This window comes from Rhinatrema bivittatum, chromosome 2, assembly GCF_901001135.1.
Source record: "Rhinatrema bivittatum chromosome 2, aRhiBiv1.1, whole genome shotgun sequence".
NCBI classification, from domain to species: domain Eukaryota; kingdom Metazoa; phylum Chordata; class Amphibia; order Gymnophiona; family Rhinatrematidae; genus Rhinatrema; species Rhinatrema bivittatum.
In genome coordinates, this window is record NC_042616.1 from 245,304,599 (window position 1) to 245,327,755 (window position 23,157).

The following is a 23,157-nucleotide window of genomic DNA, read 5'->3' on the forward strand; positions in this document are numbered from 1 at the left end:
TTTAGTTTGTATGGATTTTTTTTATTGCAATAAACAAACTACATCTAACAGAGAAAGCCGGAGCACTTGACAGTCACCCCATACCAAAGGGAGCTGCTCCCATCAGTGTACACGGTTCTGACAGGGCCCTCCAGTGACTCTGGCTCCTACTCACAAAGGAGGTTCAGTTCTACTGTGCACCCTCCCCCCCCCAATCTCCTACATGACCCAACACTGAACTCACTTCACAACAGCGTAACATTAAAAAGTGCAGGTCTACTAAAAGATTTTAAGAAACTATTTAGAAAAACAGGTCCTTTTGAACTGTGTCATTTTGGCCACTCGCTTCATGGTTTCAGGGGTCATAACCCTGAATCACCACAGTATTGCAGAACGAGCAGAGGGGAATGCTAAGTGACCACTGCTCTTTCCTACTACCCCCCCCCCCCCAGCCACACCCAACCCACGTAACAGAGGAAGTTACCAAAATCCAGGGAGCAGGGTCCATGGTGTTGGCTGGTCGATATCTAGCTGTCCATCTGTTTTTATCAGTGGGTAGGGCACGTAACCTCCATGCTTGAAAAAGGCTTTCTGGCAGCCTGCCTTAAGGAATACTGCAGGCCTACAGACCCCACCCCACATACAGATCATGCAGTTGTACAGAAAACACTTCTAACGGTTTCTAATACAGACTATCGCAAGTACCAGTGTTCAAAAGGTACGCATTTTGCTTAATATTCCACTACTGATCTACGTCTGCATTTTGAAGGAGTTTTTACTTGTAGGAAAAAAAAAAAAACTGAGTCTCCTCACAAATGTCTGGCTCAGGTGTGAACCCCTGGTTGGCACGGACGCTTTCACAGGAACAGCTCAGCTTATTGCTTCAGCAGTGGAGATGCAAAACATTACTTACGCAGTCTAGGACATACAGGCAACAACGAGAGCTAGTAAGAGATGGACTGTTGAGTTTTCCTTCTTTCAGTGTGAAGACCGTTCAAACGAGAAAAAAATAATCTTATTAAAATCTCCCATTCTCCAACTGCACAGGCAGGTTTTTTTTTTCCATCTTTTGTTCCTTTAGGTTTTTTTTTTTTTGTTTAAATAACACACACGCATACACAATTTGGCATCCTATGTAATAAAAGCCAAGATGTCTGTCTGTCTGTCTGTCTGTCTGTCTGTCACATGCCCCAAAATGAGTCTGATGGCATCATAAAGTCTCTTGTTGGCCATTTAGCTTTTCGATAGATTGCTAAGCAACCAGGCAACCACACTGCCACCCAGCTCATAGTCCCGGTATCATTTCTTTTGGCGTTGCTGACAAAGAGTTTCTACACACACACAGAGGACAATTTGAGGCTGGGGTGAGGGATGGCTATTGACCCATTCTGCTAGGACAGGGAATGAGCTGCTGAGGGATAAGATTGAGACTAGGGAGAGGGGAAGGGGCAAAATTAACACAGAGGGGAATTGACTGAGGCAGAATGGGGTTGCTGGGGGGGTATGTATTGATATGTGGTGGAGGGGAAGGGAGAAAGGACAAAGGATTGAGTGGTGGGGAGAGGAGGGACAGAAGGACTGGGGATTGAGCAGACACACAAACACATGCACACACTCTCTCTCTCTCTCTCTATAAAATGTCTTTGGAAATTCTGTGTACTCCACCGAGTACAGCTTTCCAATGTTGAGAGGGAAGGGACTGCGTATTTACTCCACCGCGAAACCTTCGAACCCTCAAATCCTGTCGTTTATGACCGGTATTCTTCTAGCGTACTGAGTAAAGACTCTTGGCACAACATTCCACGTATGCCTGCAAAGGGTTATACTGCATTAACGGAGATGGTACGTGCAGAGGATACAGTCCGCTGGTGCAGCTTCCGTTCGCCACTGGTCATCTGTTCCTTCTTCAGGTACTGGAGAGAGAGCCGTTTCATCCTGTTGTCCAAGGCTGGCACTCCTCTGGATGTGTCGCTACTGCTATTGAGGTTGTTATTCACTTGATCCCTGGTTTTGCTTTCAGCCCCTTCTGCCCTGTCCCCTAGGTGAAATAGAGTAAAACACCGTTGACACACCAGCCTTACAAAAAGCAATATGCATGAAGTAAGAGAAAATATACTGCTGACCCAACAAGTTCCTTTTTCAATATACATTGTCTATTTGTATTCATCTGGACACTCTGTGCTGACACTTCTGTATAAAGGCATTAAGAGGATAATTTTATAATTGTGTATGGAGGTGTAAAGTTAGCCTGTAATTTTTGCATGCAGACTTTGTATAAGTTTGTTTTGAAAATGTGACAAAGTAAGGTTGCTCTGAAAATGCTCAGATAAGTGCCCTTCTCTGTGCCCAAAATAACCCACACAAAGTTACACCTGATCTATCAAGGGCATAATGTGCATAGGTTAACTTGCATGCATACTTCTGAAAATAAAAGAAGTAAACTGGCCCTTCTAGTCTGCTCTGAACATAGTAAGAACATAAGTTATGCCAAACTAGGTCAGCCCAAAGGTCCATTGAGCCCAGTGTCCTGTCTCTGACCGTGACCCATCCGAGTCACAAGAACCCAGCAGGATCCCATAGAATAAGTTCAATCCTGCTTGTGCCTAACCAGGGCTAAGCAATGGCTTCCCCAAGTTCATGACTAATAATGTTTTATGGACTTTTCCTTCAAGAATGTGTCCAAACCCTTTTTAAACGCAGCTAGGCTTACTGTTTTCGCCACATCCTCTGGCAATGAATTCCAAAGTCTAACTGTGTTCTGAGTGAAAAAAAACAAACCTTCTCCAACTTGTTTTATAAGTGCTACCTATTAGCTTTGTGGAGTGTGCCCTAGTCATAGGGGTGGAAGAGGTAAATAAAATAACTGTTCCCCTTTTACCCATTCCACCCCTTTCATTATTTTATAGGCCTCTATCATATCTCCCCTCAGCAATCAATTCTCCAGGCTGAAGAGCCCTCGCTTTCTCATCCTTTCCTCATAGGGGAGCTGTTCCATCCCCTTTATCATTTTTTCACCCTTCTCTGTTCCTTTTCTAATTCTACTATGTCTTTTGTGAGACAGGGGAACCAGAACTGCACTCATTCCTCAAGATGAGGTCACACCATGGATCAATAAAGAGGCATAATATCTTGTTTTATTTTCCATTCCTTTTTTATACCTAACATTCAGGGTCATTCATCAAAATGTGTTATGGTGTTATTGTCCGCAATATCACGTTAACGCCATAACGCATGCGCTATTTATGGTATCACATGGCATGAATGCAAATTTTTCAAAGCGGGGGGATTGGGGAGAGGTTTGGGCAGGATTAATGAAAATGAAGGGCACCATTGCACTGTGCGATAGCATAACACATGCTGGAAATAACTACATCTTTTTTCCTGGCATTAAGCTGTGCGATATGCCCAAAATGGCCATAACGCAATTTGCACTAAAGATTGCAAATTGCATTTTGGGCATTTTTGGGCTTGGGGAAAGGGAGAAGAGTGGAGTAGAGCAGAGGTAGGGAGAGAGCGAGCCGCTGGGTGGCACAAATACTAGTCACCTATTTATACTGCTATAGGAGTGCCGGATTATAACTTGAGGTGAGGTGGTGGTGTAGGGTTTTGGGGGTCAGTTTTACATTAGAGATGAGTTTTGTTTTTCTGGGTCGGGTTGGGTTTCAGTTCGGGCGCTTTGTGGAAAAACTCGTTTTTCAGCAAAAACGAAGCTGAAACCCGACCCGAACCCGGAAAAACGAATCAAAAGAAAAATCCGAATCGGAAAAAAAAACAACACTCCAACCCTTCAAATTTACTGTATTACAAACCCCCCACCATCCCGATTCCCCCCCAAGACTTACTAAAAGCCCAGGTGGTCCAGCGGGGTCCCGCGAGCGATCTCTCCCTCCAGGCCATCGGGCCTGCTACGAATCAAAATGGCGCCGATGGCCCTTTGCCCTTGCTATGTCACAGGAGCTACCGGTGCCATCGGTCGGCCCCTGTCACATGGTAGGAGCAATGGATGGCCTAATTCTAAAATTATAACCACGCCCCTTTTTATCACGGGCATTAGGGAGGAGGAATAGCCTAGTGGTTAGAACAGTGGACTATGAACCAGGAGGGGCCCAAAAAACAAAGAGGAAGGCGGTCTAGAAAAGCCGTGAGGAACAAAATAAAAAGTAACCGATAGTCCTTCAAAGAATTCTTTATTGATTGGCCGACCCCAGGCCTGAGTTTCGCCCACCAAGGGGCTGCTTCAGGGGCTGTACAATCTTTAAAATGTCACATTCTTAAGTCAGCTCAATCGGTTGGAATACATCACAAGTTTAGTATCTTCAATGAGCTTACTAGTTAGCCTTGTTGATTGCTGCAAGCAGATATTGTATATCCATCAATCAATCGGGAATTCCCTCGATTGTGGTAAAAAGCAGTTTGTAAATTCAATATGCGTCTAGTATACACGAAAAATTCAAACAAAAAAGTTCCTTTTTCAATATGCACCGGCAGCTGGCCGGCGTGCATTTCACCAGGACAAAGTTTTTTGTTTGAATTTTTCGTGTATACAAAAATAAAAAGTGCTCTAGGATTAAAAGAATATCCCACCCTTATTTTTTCTTATCTTTTTATTTGAACTAGACAACCTTTTATAACTTTCTGGTCTTATCTTGCTTTATCTTAACATTATAATACCAGAGTGATTATCAACTTTACAGAGGATGGAAATAAAGGTCAATAACATTTTTAAAATTGATACAAAGGTGGTATGTTTTTATTGGACTAACTTAATACATTTCTTGACGAGCTGACGCTCCCTTTACTCAGTTCAAAACTTGAAGATAAATTGTAAAAGGATGGTGTGGGTGTCCATGTGCGCACAGTTCCCGGCGCGCACATATGGACGCGCCAATTTTATAACATGCGCAAGTTGGCGCACATGTTATAAAATCCGATACCCGAGTGCACATGCATGCCCGATTTTATATTGGCTCGCGCGGGCAAGGGCGGGGCATTTTGTAATAAACCGCGGCGACGTGATCGGGCCATTCCCAGTTCCCTCCCAGACCGCTCAAATAAAGTAGCGGACTGTGAGGGATCTTCCCTAACCCCCTACCTATCCTTCCTCCTTTTCTCCTCTCCTCCCTGACTCCTAATCTCCACCTAATTACCCGAATGTCTTTTGTTTTAGAACTTACCTGCTTAACAGAGCAGCAGTAAGTTCCACGCACCGGCAGCTGGTCGGCGGGCATTTCACCAGGACAGAGCCTAATGGCTGTGTCCTGGCCCACCCCGCCTCCCTTTTTAAAAGCCCAGGCACTTCTGCGCATACCGGGAGATATGCTCGTGGCTGAGCTGCTTTGAAAATGCGCTTGATGTGCACAGCCCACCCACTCGCATATCTCCCAGGAATTGCACGTGCTGGGCTTTTAAAATCGGCCCCTAAATGAGCAGATTAGAGCAAAAGATGAAACTGCCAGAAAAATCTAAGTGAATCAGAGATTGCATTACACTACAGGGTGAAGAGAAAGCAGAATGATATAAAGGTGGTAGACGGACACAAATTTATGTCTAACAGTGAATAAAAAAACAGCCCAAGCCTCTGTTAAGTTATTTTAGTCAGTTCTGAAGTGTTTGATCATTTTAACTTTAAATTCCTGGATGCTTCTGAATTTCCCTTTTAGTATCAGACCACTTATGCGGTGGTCTGGTCTCGAAAAAATGTTCCCCCCTCCCCCAAGGTGCTGCTTTGCTGTAGTGTTTTGCTCTTCAGTGACATGAAGGTGGCTTTTGCAAGCCACATGACTATACAAGTAAACTTATTAGATGATTTTGCATGATGAGGTTTTTGGCATATCATGGGAATTGGCATTTAAGCCACCTTAATGCTAAAACTTAATTTCTTAAACTGTATTAATGCTGTTTTAATGCGCATTAAAACCTATGATAGCACTAATGCACGTTAAGTAGACTATTGCTGGAAAAGCCTAAAATCCAGGATGAGGAACAGTAAAATGGATGTCTAGTGCCATGTTGCCTCTCTATAACCATGGCAGCAATTTGCACACTACCAACTCATCTCCAACTAAGCTTACCCTACTGCAGCACAGAAATGCCAGTATGTTTGATCTTTCTGTTTCAGTAGGTAGAAATTTGAAAATAAACAGGGAAATTTCAGGTGAGAGACAGCAGATCCTTTTCAGTCGACTCTACACCAAAAACATCCTAGATAGGCATGAAAAGGCCTGAATGTACCAGCAGCACATTTGAGTCATGATGAATTTTGCATGAGCTGTGTAAATGTTGCCCAAGTCTGCCTTTTTTTTTTTTCCTTACCTCTTTCCAATTCACATTCTGGGGACGAGGCGCCACTGCACTCACTGCGGGGTCCTAGCACAGGGGAGATCAGCTCAAAATCAGAGAGAGAAGCAGGGCTGGACAAGCTCAGGCTGTCAGGACGTGCTGCTGGAGGAAATGAGCCGGGCATCTCAAAGGGACTTGTCGGACCAGAACTGAGGCTGGACATGGACCGAGTCTCTGAATCTTCTTCAGAGATGAGGTTGCTAAGGTTGTCATCTTCAAACACTTCCGAAGTCACTGCAGTAATATATAAAAGGGGCAGTTCACTGATAGGATTTGTCACCAAACAAAATTTTCACACAGTTACTCAGCTATTCCTATTTGCAAAGAGGCCGACATTCAAAACAATCTGAGCCCCTAAATTTAGGGACTTTAGTTTGGCTAAAAACGAGCTCCTGACTTAAGATCTTAACTTTTCACCTGAGTATTCACTTAAATTAATCTTCCTACATTTGGACGCTTAAGTTAGGTGCTTTGGGTTGAAAATCAGTGCTAAGCACCTAATGTTTCCCCACCCTAAATCTGCCCCCATATCCGCCCATATTTTAAACCAGTGTTTCCCAACTTTTTCAAGTCCAAGGCACACCTATGTTAACAAAAATGTTGCACAGCACACCAACCTTCACGGAGCAGGCAATGCGAACATGGAGAGGACTATTATGACCAAAAGAAGAGGGGCAGAAGCACTGAAAGCCCCACTAGTCTCTTCAAAACTTTAACACAAAGGGAGGGAAGGGACGGAAACTCCCAGAGGTTCATCACATTGGACCAGCTCCCTCTCTCTCTCTCTCTAGTTATAAGTTCAGGAGAAGGAAGAAGTCGGTGTGATGTGGACAGCTGGCTTGGTAATGCTAACTTGGCTGCCAGAGCTCTTCCACTGCCAACACTCAAAGTGAGGCACTTCCAGTGATCTCCCCATCTCACTCAATTTGGGGATAAGATAGAAGCTGGAAGAATTCAAAGGAGGCGGCTCAAGAGGAGAAAGATGAAGAGCGGCTGTGTGCTGCACAACTTGGGCCCCAGCTATCCAGACCCTGAATGCTACTCATTAAAATACCACAATCCAGGGCTCATGCTGTAGCTATGAAGAGGTGGCATGCGTGTCTACACGGGTTCAGAAAAAGGAGCTGCAACACATTTAAGAGCCACTGCTGGTGTCTCTTTTCTCGGAGAAGTGGTAAGAGCAGTGCCAGTTGCTGGCCTGGATCTGACTTTTCCGTGGCTCGCCTGATCAGGTCTGAGAGCACACTGGCTGGGAAACACTGCTTTAAACTCCGACATTTAAGCGCTCAATAAAACCAGGCACCAAAGTATAAAGACTCGATCCTAGTCCGTTTCAAAAGAAGCGGTGGTGAAAAAGTCTTTATATACTTCATATTTTAAGAATTAAACCGTATTTGAACGTTGCTGATCTTAGAATGATCCTGCAGGCTCTGGTTCTGGTAGCTCTAGCTACCTGCGCCTTCCTCATTACTCTACAAAAGCTATTCAGGTGATTCAAAATTCGGCTCGGCAGCAAGAGTACTTTCTGGAACTTGAAGATTCAATAATATCACTCCTGTACTTTATAATTTACACTGGTTGCCTATAGCTTGGTGAATTCAGTTCAAGATTTCAATGCTGGCCTTTTAAGGACAGAACCCTGAGGCATCCTAAAGGCCTTTGCGTTCATCTGACAAATGCCTCCTGGAAATTCCTAACCCTAAATTAACCATTGTCTGTTCCATAAGAGAATGTTATTTACCATGGCACCGATACTGTGGAATAAACTTCCAGAAGACATTAGGAAGTAAAATATATTAACCTTTAGATAGAAATTGAAAACCTTCCTATTTAAAGAGGCTTTTAAGATGCTAATATGACTGTAAATGATGGTTGTTCATACCATATGATAGAAAAGCTTGCAATGAGAACTGTTACTTGATTGCAAGAATGTGCAATCCTTTTAATTACTCTAGCTTTTAATCTCAATTTTAGTCTTATTTTTGTCTTTATCTTACTGGGTATTTATGTTATTTTATTTTTGTATTACATTTTTATTTTTTACTCAATTATGAATGTCATTTTGAAAGCCATTATGACTTATTGATATAACAGGATTTAAAATTTTTTAAATAAAATAAATAAATAGGGAGTGACTTAAGAAGGGTTATATGCATATAGTGACTTTGGTGAAAGATAACTCACACAGATGAATTTTGGATGGATTGTAGTGGAGAGAGATGGCTCAGTGGGAGACCTTTGAGGAACAGATTGCGGCAGTCTAAGTTGGAGGTGATGAGAGAGTGGATAAGGGCTCTGGTAGGGTGTTCAGAAAGGAAGGCTGATTTGGAGATGTTATAGAAAAAGAAATGGCACGTTTTAGCAGTGCTGTGGATATGTGAAGAGAAGGAGAGAGAGGAGTCGATGACCCAAAGTTACGGGCTGAGGGGACTGGGAGGATTACAATGAGATCCACAGAAATAGAGAAAGAAGGAAGAGGGGAAGTGGGTTTGGTGGGAAATAAGGAACTCTGTTGAGATTATTCTGAATTTAAGGTGGTACTGGGACACAGAGACAGCAATGTCAGACAAGCAGGCTGAGATATGGGACTGGATTCCTGTTGAAATTTCTGGTGTAGTCTGAGAATCATCAGCATAAAGATGATATTGAAAGGCATGAGAGGAAAATCAGAGCCCCAAGGAAATGAGAATGTAGAGAGAAGAAAAGAGGGCCTAGGACAGAACCCTGAGGCACACCAATTGACAGCAGATGGTAGGAGGAGGAGGATCTGCCAGAGAAACATGAAATGTGCAATGAGAGTGGTAAGAAGAGAACCAAGACAGGGAATAGTCCCAAAATCCATGTAAGGACAGACTATCAAGAAGTAGGTGATGATCAATAGTGTCAAAAGCAGCAAATAGGTCAAGGAGGTTTTAGCCATAAACAGGTCAATGGAAACTATGGCAAGGGCTGATTCTGTGGAAAATAGAAGACGAAAACCAAACTGGAATGGATCAAGAATGGCTTGAGATGAAATAAAGTCAATACAGTGGTGGTGAAAAGCATGTTCAAGTAGTTGGGAAGCCAAAGGGAAGAGGAAGATGGGGTGACAGTTGGTAGGACAGGTAGGGGGCTCAGTGAGGGTTTTTTTGAAGAGTGGTGTGATCACAGCATGTTTGAAGTTAGCAGGAACAGTAGCAGTGAGAAGTGATAGATTGAGGATGTGACAGATGGAAGGGATGACTGCACTGGAAATAGAGCTGAGGAACTGAGTGGGAATGGGGTCAGAGGAACAAGTAGTGAGTTTGGAGGAGGTAAGAAGATGGGCAGTTTCATCTACTGTGACTTCAGAAAAGGAGGAGAGTGGCAGAGGCCAGGGGACGGGTAGAGGAATGAAATGATCTCATATAGTATAAATACAAAACATTTCTTTTGAGATTACATTAGATGACCAGAGTTAGCAGGATAACTTAGCCAGCTAAGTCTAGGACAGCTCTTTGCCTGACCAAAGTTAGCCGGCTAACTTTTAGATAGCTGGCTATGTACAGTAGTGCAGCTGCACTATTGAATATACCTCCAAACTTTGCTATCCGATCTATGTCTGAATATGGACCTCCATATTTCACTCTACAAGGCCAAAATCAATGATGTTCATGTGCATGCAAAGGAGTTATTTCTGCAATGTATCTTCCACCAATGCTGGTCCACCCTTATAACTTCTCTTCTGAAGTCACTGCATTGACTCTATCCATTTCTGCATATAGGACAAGCTCCTTCTACTCAGCTACAAGTAAATTCCTCATTGCTTCTCCCTCCCTGATCTCTCCCTATAGCCCTCCTCGTGAACTCTGCTTTATCAGGCAAGTTACTCTTATCTATGCCCTTCTCCTCCATCACCAACTCCAGATTCGGTGCTTTTCACCTTGCTGTTCCTTGTGCTTGGAATAGACTATCTGAGTTGGTGCGTCATGCTCCCTCTCTGGCTATATTCAAATCCAATCTAAAATCCCCTTTATGAGGGATTAAATCTGAGCCCCTGGTTCCTCTGATCACATCCTTGTTGGTTTTAACCATTTTCCATAATAATTGAAACACCCCAAGTCTCTTATTTATCCTTATAGCTATACAGAGAAGGGACTACCTCATGTATTTGTACAGTGCTGTCTACATCCAGCAGTGCAATAGAAATGCTAAGTAGTAGTAATAGACTCCATCTTGTTAAAGGAAGAAAATCACAAAAGCTAACAAGCTTTCACTGACTGGACTTCATTGGTAACTCTAGCACCGAGCGTTAAGGACTCTCTTAATATTCACTGAGAGACAGCAGGTCTGTGTGCAACAGCTACTATTACTATTAAACATTTAGAAAGTGCTACAAGGATGTGAATCATCAGCTTGGGATGATTCTTACGGTGGTCCTATAAGCGGTATTACAGTCTGCAAAGAAACCTCATTTGGCAATTTCATTCCAAGAATGTAAAAGTTTCCAAAATTCAAAAGATGGACATATTTGGCTTTGAAGACTTGGTTCCATGATTGTTAAAAGAAAAAGGGTCTTATTACTTTGATATTCAAACCCAGGAGAGCCCTTCCACATACTGGACTCACTGATGATTTTTTGGCATCTAAACCTATAAAATGTAAGTGACCCCCCCACACTGAGGGGTTCTTTGTGTTCCCAGTTCTCTTCTCCCTAAAACTCATTTACTTGGGTGTCCATCAGAACAAATGTTAGCCACAACGCCTGAGCGCCAAAGACTTTCAGCAGACTGAGACCCTTACAACAAAGGGTAAACCTCTACCTGCATTTTTAAATACACTTCCAGCAATAAAATGGAGAATTTTATTGCGCATATGTGGTAGGAATGCTCAAGGATACAGCAACTCTGGAGAGCAATTAAGGACATATATGGAGTCAGGTTGCAATGTGGACCCAACATGCGTTTGTTGGGAATGTTGGAGGAGGAGCAAGATAGAGTAGGGAACAAATTAATAGGACAATTCTTGACAGCAGTTAACTGTTTCCCTGCTACCCTGGACAAGCGGCGCCTGTGCATGGTGGAGAAACTGATGTCCCTTAGAAATGACAAACTTCCAGCTTTTATTAAAATATGGGGAGCCCCTCTTGTAATACACAGAAGGGTGAATAAAGACAAAGGGCAATCACAAAGTGGTGAAGGAGTCAAATAGGAAGTATCTGCGAGCACCGCTGGGGGAGGTGAGAGGAAGGAAGGAATGGGTAGGAAAGGTATGTGAAGTAGTTGTGGCGGGGGATTGAAAATTCATGTTGAAATGTTTTTGTTTTCATGGCAAGAACTGCATGCTGATTAGCTGTTTTCGTTGTCACAATGTGGAAATGATTGTTGGTTTATTGAGACATTTTAAAATCTAAATTTTATTAAAAGAAATAATGAGAGAGCGATGGACACAGCTCTGTGTGAGAGAAACGCTGTGACGGTGACTGACAGCACTCTGTGAGCAAGTGACACTGCTCCATGAATGAAAGTGTGTGGTGTGGTGTGGGTGTGGGGCAGAAACCATCTGACCGTGACGGATAACCTCTAGTGATGACAGTGTCTTGACACAGCATGATGAAGCAGCATGAGAAATCCCGAGAGTGACGGGCTCCCCTCTGTAAATGCAGGTGACAATGACGGACAACTCTTGAGTGTGGTATTGTGAAAAACCTTGCGATAGGGACTGAAACAGCTCAGAGTGTGCATGTGAGAGTGAAACCCTGAGAGAGGCTAGGGCCATGACTCCAGCCATGATCGCTTCTTCTCTGTTTGCCAGAAACAGGCAGAGGTCAGGACCAGACCTTCCTTCACTGACCCAGTGTTGGTCTAGGCTGCTTGGGCCCTCTTCTCTTGCTAGCACTTGGGGCCACCTTCTTCCTCTCAGTTTCTCTTGGTACTCCAACAGGCCTGGGGCAAAACTGTACCTTATTTATTTAGTATTTCTTCTATCCCGCAAATTCACAATATGGGGCGGATTTTAAGAGCCCTGCTCGCCTAAATCCGCCCAAATCCGGGCGGATTTAGGCGAGCAGGGCCCTGCGCGCCGGTAGGCCTATTTTACATAGGCCTACCGGCGCGCGCAGAGCCCCGGGACTCGCATAAGTCCCGGGGTTCTCCGAGGGGGGCGTGTCGGGGGCGGGCCCGGTCGTCGCGGCGTTTAGGGGGCGTGTCGGCAGCGTTTTGGGGGCGGGTACGGGGGCGTGGTTACGGCTCGGGGCGGTCCGGGGGCATGGCCACGCCCTCCGTACCCGCCTCCAGGTCGCGTCCCGGCGCGCAAGAGGCCCGCTGGCGCGTGGGGATTTACGCCTCCCTCTGGGAGGCGTAAATCCCCCGACAAAGGTAAGAGGGGGGTTTAGACAGGGCCGGGCGGGTGGGTTAGATAGAGGAAGGGAGGGGAAGATGAGGGGAGGGCGTTAGAGGATTCCCTCCGAGGCCGTTCCGATTTCGGAGCGGCCTCGGAGGGAACGGGGGTAGGCAGCTCGGCTCGGCGCGCGCCGGCTATACGAAATCGATAGCCTTGCGCGCGCCGATCCAGGATTTTAGTGGATACGCGCGGCTACGCGCGTATCTACTAAAATCCCGCGTACTTTTGCTTGCGCCTGATGCGCCAGCAAAAGTACGCCTATTCGCGGTATTTGAAAATCTACCCCTATATGTCCAGCGCGGGCTACAAACTACATCCATAAAATCACCACAATATAAAAATTTAAATGGAACTTACATTGCATTTGACATAAAAACATAAAACATTCAAAAAGTGAAAAACATTCCATTTAACCAAAAAGAACATTCAACAATTATAAAACCATCATTTTTCAAATTAAAAGCTTCCTCAAAAACAATGTTTTAACATTTTTTTCTAAATGATTTTAATTCCTGCTGCTCGTGAAGCCATGCTGGTATTCTATTGCATTCGACTGTTACTACTGAGGAGAAAACTCTGGACCTTATCTGGACCTTAATCGGTATAAGTGCAGCCACTTATACCGATTAACTAAGGGAATAAACAACTATAGGGTGCCTTCTGATCTCAATGCCCGTTTCGAGGTATACAATTCTATAAAAATGTCTTAGTACGCAAGGATGGGCACTCTAACAACTCAAATAAATTGTCAACCACCTAAACCTCGTCCTCCATTTGACCGGAAACCAATGGAGGTCTCTCAATACAGGGGTGACGTTGTCTACTTGAAGTACTGGTCAAAACACGGGTGGCACATTTTGTGCAAGCTGTAAAAGCATGTGTCAATTTCTCTGGCAGGCCTACATACAAAGTACTATAATAGTCTAAGTGGCTCAACTATTGTAAGGAAATGATCTTGGGATAAAAAAACATTTCAGCGGCCTAACCATCTTAAGCTTATAAAAAGCTACTTTAGTTTTGTGGCATATTTGGGGCATCATTGTCAATTGGGAGTCCAAAAAGACTCCCAGACTTTTCACCTCTGTTTGAACTGAAACTTGTAAACCATCACACACCCGAACTTCTACCTTCGATTTGCCATCAAAGCCGTTTCCTACCCATAAAATCTTCGTTTTTTTAATATTCAGGAACAAATAACTGCGCAGAAGACTAGCACCTTCTATGGTGCTCGGCTTTGGTCCCCTGTGCCATGACTTAGGCTGTGGTGCATTGCAGCCCTACTCCACGCCTGAACCTTGTTCCTCTCTTGACAGGAAGGGGAGGTACCGTCTGCAGTGCTTACCCTCAGCTCAGCCTCAATTCCTGCGACACCCACGCTGACCTAGGGGGTCATGCTATACCTGCCAGAGTCCCAGGATACGCTGGTTCTAGTTTTCTGGTGGTAATGGGAATGGAGCTGTGCCTCAAGTGCTGCTCGGTTCACTTAATGATTCTTCCAGCACAGAGACACCAGGAAGCTGAGCTGCATTCTCACAAAGGCCCTCCCTTCCTCCTGATGCTAGACTGGGCCAAGCCTTCTGACAGCTAATGTAAAGTAAGGTGATCCACCGCAGACCACGCTGCCTCCCTTGTCTCCCTAATGGATAAAGGAGCTGCATATCCATAAAAAACCCAGAGGGTCATTGACAGGACACTCTGATATTCCTAGACACATTTAAAAAAAAAAAAAAAAGGAGAATATATCTACGAAAACCCAAATATCTGGTAATCCTATACCACAGAGTGCGTCTAATGGCTTTAAAAATTAAAAACACACCCAAAAACACAGCTGCAGCTCCTAAGTGAGAAGAATAAGAGGCTATTATAATGATGTCACCACTCACCCTGCACAGCATTTTCAAGTTTCTTTTCATTAGCATTTCCATAATATCTCTTTTCTCCTCTGACTACACCCTCAAAAGCTTTATGGAGCAAAAGAATAATGTCACACCCTTCTACCAAAGCTTTTTGCATTCCCATATGAAAAAAAGGTCATGCAACGTCAAGATCACTAGACCATGTGACTGCTTTTTCCATATGTGTGTATGTGTGTGTGTACATATATATATATATATATATGTATGTACACACCGACTGTAAATCCACACATGTAATCTATTTGATAAAATGTCCATGTGAGTTATATTACGTGGGAAGAACGAAAAGAATGATTCGAACACGACTAACAGAACACAAAAGCTGCATTACTACGGAAAAGATCATGGCTCCCTTAGTGGTGCATTGCAAGCAATACAATCATGGATTTGGAGACTTACGTTGGAGGATTTTGGAAAAAGTAGTGATGCATCCGCGAGGAGGAGACATTAACAAAATTTTGAATCTCAAGGAGCAACAGTGGATATTTAGGCTCCACACTGTCAATCCACACGGATTAAACGCTTGTATTGAGTGGTATTCTTTAGTATAACCAACGTAATGTCATCATTAACGTCATTTTCCTTTGGGGCGGTACTTGGGTTGTGGTAGCATTTAGGACGGTTCCGGTTCGGTACCGGATGTCAAAAGCCAAAGAAACGCCGAGTCGCCATTGTGAGACCAGAGCAACATGGATCAAGATTTAAAAGTGGGTGCATACTAACATTGTCCGCAGTAATGGAATACCTGTAAGTCCTGTGAATGAATATATTACTCGAAAGTTAGTTGTTGATTTATGAGATTTAATTCTTTTTGACGCAGAAATTTCAACCCTTGAGAAAGGACTGAGAAAATTGTTTGCAGTCCGAAACACGGTCCAGTGTCGGGTCATCGGCTTCTTGCCAATTATAGCAAGATAGCAAAGGATGTGGATCGAGTAAAATTAAGATAAGTGCTTATTCTTGCACAAGAAGTTTTATGGATACAATTTTAAATGCATAAGAAAATGTTTTGAAAAATATGGTTAAAAATTCTCTAAATGAACTGAATTGATCACATGATTAAATATAAGGCAGAGTTTAAACACGCGAAAGCAATAACGATGATGCCTATTATGAAGGTCAAATTTCTAATGTGGTAAACGTCATTCACAAGCTGAAGCGTCTACAATATTGGGTACAGTTAACGAGTATTGGTTATTTAAGTGAAGTTATTATATATCATACACACATATTATACACAGAGTTGGAGATGAGTACTTATAGTATAATAATGAATTACATTCATAAACCACCTTTCATCAAACTGGATCCCAAAACATTTTACAATTATTAACATTGAATAACGTCATCTCAGGCTGGCTCGGTGGCAGTGCTGTGTACCTTCATCTGGAAGATCTCCGGTTCGATCCATGAATTGGGTCTTCCACACTTCAGGTCAAATGGGCCTGCTGCTGAGTCTCTGAGTGGTAGGGGGGAATCATGATCATTGTAAAGGGCGATATCTGGTGGCCGGATTTAGAACCCGTGATACAGGGTTCTGGAAGGAGCCCTGGTACATGGCTCCCGGCCTCAGGGCAGCTGCTGCAGTGACCCAACTAGGAACAGTGGGATGGTCTATTAAAATAGGGGGGGTAATCCTCAGGTAGTTGTGAATTATGGTTCACGGTGACAGAATCCCAGCACTAATTCCAACTGAGCAGGAGGAGAAAGGAGGAATTAGGGGGACAAAAAACCCCCCATTTATCCAGCCACCCCTGCTGTCCTTAAGGTGGATGGCTCAGTAGTGGAACTGCATTTCATAAGGCTGAGAGGAGAAGGACCACCACCATCACATTTATCCAATCATGCCATGAGTAAACACAGAGGCACAGGGTGACAAGATGCACACCGACTGCAAGGTGGGTCAGAATTCTGCCGCAGACTTTTCCCAGACTTCTGATCATTATCTGCTCACCTCTCTGGAGATCCAGATGCACTTGGACTCCAAACTGCTGAAGATGCCAGAGTCTCCAGCAAGATGCAGAGTGTAAGGGAACAAAGAAAACAAAAAAAAGGCTACCGATTTCAGCAACATAATGGAGATTTGACAGGCACGCACGTATGAAGAAGGTCAGTGGGAGAGTGCAGATTCAAAAGCCAGAGGTCCACCAGGGTCTAAGGCATACTCCAAGAAGTAAACTGGGCAGACTAGATGGGACTTACAGTCCTTATCTTCTAGGTTAAAACCCAGGCGTCCCAGGCACACTCCTAACCTGCAGCTCCAACCTCTGAGCTGTGCAAGTATCAAGCAGCAGCAGAGAGATCAGCACCATACAGCAGTATCCTGGCATCTTCTGTTGGTTTTTGTGCTCTGGACTAGAACACATTGCTGGAGCTCTGTGCTGTGGGATGCATTAATGCATGCGTGCTGCTCCGTTTCCATTTTCAGAGAGCGCAGTGATTTCTGACAAAAAAAACAACCCTAAAAAACTGTCATTCCCAGTAGCTGTCCATCTAGCAGCTTAAAATATACAACGTGCATATAGAGAAACCGCACTGAGCTGTGTGAGGAATGTATAATGCCCTTGAAACTCCCTGGGGATCACACATTCTTGCCACACCTCAATGCTGAAAGGAAACTGGAGAATATAAAATGGCACGCCGAGAAAGACATGAAGAGCTGACAAGGGGGGAGAGGAAGCACAAGCATGTTCTTTCATCATCTTGCTTCAAGAAGCTGGGAGAGCTATTATTATTTAGGAGTACCGGAGGGGGCGAGGGGCTCAGGGATACAGTTAATTGGCTGACCCCACCCCCTAGCTTCAGTGCTCTGAAATTACGACCCCCAGAGAGCAGCCTGTTCCCATCTTAAACCAGCAGTGTCCCAGCGAAAGATGAGTAATTCAGAAACACCACCCCCCTCAAGCCCCCAACGCCAGCTTTCCCCCGGCAGGTTACGGTTCTGCAATGCTAGGGATCAGACAAATGAGCTTTACTTACAGTAATAACCAATTCCACTAAGCCTGCGGTTTGTGGTCTCTTACAAACAGCATGTTTAGTGTTTACTGGAAGCTAAGAACACGAGCACTGTATACTCTGGGAACCATCAACTACAGCTGCTCCCAAGGAAAACACTCCCGATTCACATCATCATCAACAATAGGCCCAGAGGCTTAGGCAGATTTAGAGAACTGCAATGCCAGAAGCAAAAAAAAACAAAAAACAAAAGGCCAAAAGAAGGTAAAGAGTCAAAAAGGAAAGACAGTTCGCTGCTGTCTCACAAATTGCAAATAGCACTAAGGATGTAAACAAAAGGAGCCAGAGAGGATAGAGAAAATGTTAAAAAAATAAATAAATATATATATAAACATGGAGTGCCTGAATTCCTGAACTGATGTCTAAATCTGGTAGCAGTTATGAAGAGACATGAAGGCGCTGGCGCCGGTGATGGTGGTGGTGGGGATGTCACAGCACAGAAATGGCATCAGGTAGCACAGGTGAAACCGTGCTGAGGGGCGCTGCCCTGAGAGCAGAGAGGTTCTGGCTCCCAGCAGCTGTTTTACAGGGAGCAGCAGCACAGATAAAAGCCCCCAAAGGTGGGCTGCAGCACCAAGAGGGCTCAGGAGACCAATGGCCGTAATCACAGAGGGGTTCTCGGCAGAGAAGCAGCTTTAGTTTGCATAAGAGGCAGCGAGGGCTGGGTTGGGTAGGAGCAATCTCAACTTAGGCACACTCACATCCACACACAGGGCCGCATTCTCTCCCTCTCATTCAAAAACCCACACTCTGCCACATTCTCTGTCTCACACACCCATAAACACACTCTCTCATTCACAATACTATATTCTCTTTCACTCACACACACACACAGCCTCTAGCTTTCATTCACGTAGCCTCCCTCCCTCTGTTTTACGCTCAGATATCAACATTCAAAAGTGATTTAGACAGATAACTCACACGTTATCAGTCTAAATGGCCAGTTTTGCCATATTCAGCCATTTATCCAGCTAAATTATTAGCTATAATTTAGCTGGACAAAAAAAGGCCATTCCGAAGAGGGGTTGAGTTATCTGGTCACATAGCCGAATATCAAATATATCCAGCTACGTTAGCCGGCTAACTTTATTTATTTATTTAAGTCTTTTATATACCGACTTTCTTGATACAAATCAAATCAACTCGGTTTACATCGAACAAGAGGTCAACCGTAACCATAACAATTAACAAGAGACATAGATTGAAGAAGCAAAAAACATAGATTGAAGCAAAAGACATAGATTGAAGCAAAAAACATAGATTGAAGCAAAAGACATAGATTGAAGAAGCAAAAAACTTTAGACCTGCTCCAGAGGTGGCTTAAATTTACCCGGCCTTGGTAGCTGAATAACTTTCTACTTAACTGGATACCTTCAAAGATATCCAGTTAAGTTAAGCTATCGTTCAGACCCACCATCCCATCCCCCCCAAAAAAGATTGATGTGCTCACGGCTCAATTGTCAGTCTACCCACACATATATAAATGGTCCTGTCAGGCAAAGCACCCCTCAATCTCATAAAATGACCAATCCCTCTTCCCCCCACCCATCTCTGGCAACCTTTAACCAGTTTCATTTAAAAGGATGCAATGAAGCCCAACCCCCCCAGATTTTCAGACCTCCCCTCTTCCGCAGTCACAAAAGAAAGCAGATCACCTCCCCCACCTCCGGACTCCCCCATCCCTGCCGGGAGAGAGGGTCATCACTCACTCGCTCCTGCCGGCTCCAGCGCTGCTTCGGATGGGTAGCGCTGGAAGCATAAACCAGATAACTTGTCCACTAAACGGCCTGCTGAATATTGGCCTCACAGTTTCTCTGTCTCACACAGCCACATTCTCTCTCACAGACACAGCCTCCCTCATTTACTCACAGACACATCCATAGCACCCATCTTTCACTCACATACACACAGCTTCCCTCTCTCACACACACACACATATATACATGCAACCACATTCTGTCTCACACACACACAGCCTTCTCTTTCATTCAAATACGCACAAGCATCACATCCATCTTTCACTTATCCACACATACATTCAACCACATTATCTCTCACACACACCTTGTCTATCACAGACACAGCCCCTCTCTCTCACATTAGCATACATACACACCAGCTCCTCTCTTGTACACACATTGCCACATTTTCTCTCACACACACACACACACACACATACATACACAGCTTCCACCTCACTCATGAACACACACATATACAAATACCAATATTCACAAACCACACAAGGAACAAAGAAAGGATAATTTAGGAGTTACCCACATAAGTCCCTAAAGCTGAAAACTGTCCACTTCTCAGCAACTAAATCTAGATGCCGTGTTTCACCAGGTGGCTAGATTGAGCCACAGGAAAGAGGGGTGCTCTGGAATGCAGGAGCACGGGGGAGGGAATGGACGCAAAGGGATTTGGTTTTCAAATCCTTGTGTGTACTCTCTCATATGGACCCGCAGTAAAAGCGGGTGCAAAGTCCACAGAAACTTTTTTGCCCACGGGCCTTGCATAAGTGAATTTTCAAAGTGAAACTACCGGCTTAGTTTCCCTTTGAAAATAAGCTTGAAGGTGTATGGGTGCAAAAGTACCCGCAGATCTTCAGACTACCTGCCCTGCTGAAAAATGCCCCCACAAACACACAACCTCCGTGCATAGATCAGAGGCGTCTGCGAGGGAGTGAGTGAGTGTCTGTGTCTCTAAATTGGGTTCAAGAACCAATTATGTTTTCAAAAAATGTGTCCACTTCAGCTCAGCAGCAAAGGGTTTACATCTACATAAAACCTGGGATAATACAGCACTAATGGGCAGACTGGACAGACCACGCACAGTCCTTATCTGCAGACATCTTCCGAGACTCTGCACTTGGCGTCCCTTCTCCAGTGGTGAATGATAATGCTCTCACCTAGCCTCTCCCAGCAATAGCACTGGGCCTGGCAAGCCAAGAGAAGAAGCTGCCATGCTCTTTGGAACCTGGAGATCTTACTGCATTAGAACTTTGGAGTTAAAAACTGAATCTGTTAACAAAGATATATTTTCACTCTCTGTTACCTATGTATATTTCTGATTTCTAAACTCCATCCCCTCAGTAGGAATGCAAGATCATATTTTAATTATGCAAATAAAGGTGCATTAAAAAAATGCCTTACTCCTCAAAATAATGGCACCACAGTCAGTGTAAGCATTTGAAAATGAAAACGGATTGGAAAAAAAAAACAAACAACAGGCCGTAGTACTATCAGCTATGCACCAAACGGCAGCCCAGCATTAAAGCTCTTCTCCAGATAAAGATGCGCATACGAAGCAATTACATGCCAAACAAAGCCCTGTTGCTCCGCAGACTGCAGCACATCCACCTTTCGGACTCCCTTGGGGCCATAAAGCAAGTGCGGGAGGCCAGCGGCATTGACAGCAGAAGAGCTACTCCACAGAGAGAAGTCCGAGGGCAGAGATTGGATGGGAGCAATACTGCCCCCCAGGCACACATCGCTCATAAGACAGACGAGCAGTGGTTGCGCTACATGCATTGTTTTAGCAGCTGTCATGGCCATGCTGACAGCTATATTACAAGACATCAGAGTACAACCCTGCCATGACTGCAATAATGAGGAGAAGAAGAACAGGCAACGTCGCATCATTAAGGGAAACAGCTGCTCTTCTGCCTCTGTGGCTGAAAAAGTCAAATACCAGTTGCATTCATCAAAGGCAATGAAGCATAAATTGAGGGTGAGGGAAAAAAATAACACACACCCTTATTCCAATGAGTTTTGCCTTATGATTTTTTTTATTTTTTTTACCTGCAAGTGTGCAGCACCACTCTTAGTTTCACACACCTCTTACTCCCCCGGCAAGACGTTTGAGCACATCAATATTTCTCCTGAAAGCAAAGATCACCTTGTTTCGATCCCAGCCCTCAAATGCTTCCCCAGGGAAACGACGAGGCCCAAGCAATAACAGTTCCCCCAGACTACCGCTGCAGTTAGACCTGCAGGCAAGTGAAGGGAAAGCTCCACCTATCCTCCTGGCAGAAGATATGACTGGTTTTTTTTCACCTTTTGAATAAGTGAAGCTCAAAGAGCCCAATTCCAACAGCAGTTTAGCCACTGGATGCGGAATTTGAAAATCCCTTTTGAAAAGAAAGCTCCAGCCTGTTGGGCACCCGGAGGAGGGCGAGGGCTCGATCCCAGAGAGGGAAGCAGGGCTGCTGCTGCTGCTGCTGCTTTTGCCCCTGCCAGCCCTTGAGTGGTGCTCAGGAAGTGTCTCAGAGGAGACCTCCTGTTAGTCCTCAGGGCCTAAGCATGCCACCCGGGAATGGGAATTAAAAACAGAAAAACGGGAGAGGGCAGGGGAGGAGGACTGAAGCTCCAAGAGGTCACTGCATGGTATAGCGCCACCAGACCTGTCACGCTCCCATGAAAGCAGCTTGTGCTACTAGAGGATTAAGTTTGCAACGATCCCATCTCCCAGTAGCCCAAAGTGCATTAATCTTGGGATCTCTCACACTGTGTTCCCAATGTTCATATATTGTCCCAACCCCAATACCATCTGTTTGGCTCATTGACCATCCATTTATCACTGTGCTGTGATGTTCCCTTTCCTGGTTTGGACTTTATCATGTTTTACAATGGATATTATGAGTAATGATTTTCATTCTAAGACCACAATGGCAGTTTCCTACCTTCCCTTCCATTCTTCTTCTGTAATGAGATGTCAGGTCCTGTGCATACAGATTTATTTTCAGAACAAGAAGCCTCATTGCTGTTCGCAGATTAGTCCACCACTCTGCTCTCAAGTTCAGTTTTAATGCCAAAAAAGTACTGTGAACAAGATGAATTACCAAAACAACTTACTGGATATGGTGTCTGACTCCAGTTTGCAAGCTGAGAGGTCATCTGTAGAGGCACTGCTGCCTTCCGCACCCACCCCACGTCCCCTGGGGCCCATAGCGGTGGATCGCCGTTTCTCATGGATTTCATCGGAGATCATCTCCAAATTCCTCAGGGCTGTTTTGTACTGTCCTTTCGCTAAAGACAGCTTTGCTTGAAGTTCATCTACAACCTTCTTTAATTGCTAGTGCAGAAAATATAATATATTACGTAAAGGCCTTGTATTATCACACCAAGAGAATGAAGAGATATAGGGAAGACAATTTTGATACTGCCAAAGGTACTTACAGGCCCATGGGTACCTTTAGTAGCTGTGTGGTTTGCGCATGAATCTGGTGATCTGAAAATGCAATCCCTGTGCATACTTTCCCTCCCCTGACCTAACCCCACCCATTTTTTTATGCAGGTAAAAGCATGCATGCTGTGAAACCACAGGTAGACTTTTACTCACATGCTGGGGGGTGTGGTAAGGGGGAGCAATTTTGAAACCATGTTTTCACATGGGTAAGTACACATTTATCCAGACGCAACCTCCTGAATATTTAATTGTCCCAATATGCCTACTCTTTAAAGAAGCAACTGCAGACTCATTTTGCCCCCCGTGGTGCAAAGTTTGCAGGTAAAAGTACCGAAGCGGACTGTCTGAATATTGCCCC

The 23,157-nt window shown here is 44.4% G+C and overlaps 1 protein-coding gene across 1 annotated transcript in view; it reads right to left on the minus strand.

The window, feature by feature from the left end:
• The window catches only part of SH3BP5 (SH3 domain binding protein 5), a 139,653-nt gene continuing 116,496 nt past the window's right edge, over nt 1–23,157 (minus strand). Inside the window, exons 7-9 of the mRNA XM_029589352.1 lie at nt 22,466–22,685; nt 6,292–6,552; nt 1–2,017 (exon numbers count right to left, since the gene is read on the minus strand). Of these exons, the coding sequence (XP_029445212.1) occupies nt 1,800–2,017; nt 6,292–6,552; nt 22,466–22,685 (699 nt within the window). The 3' untranslated portion in view covers nt 1–1,799. The remainder of the gene's footprint in view (nt 2,018–6,291; nt 6,553–22,465; nt 22,686–23,157) is intronic.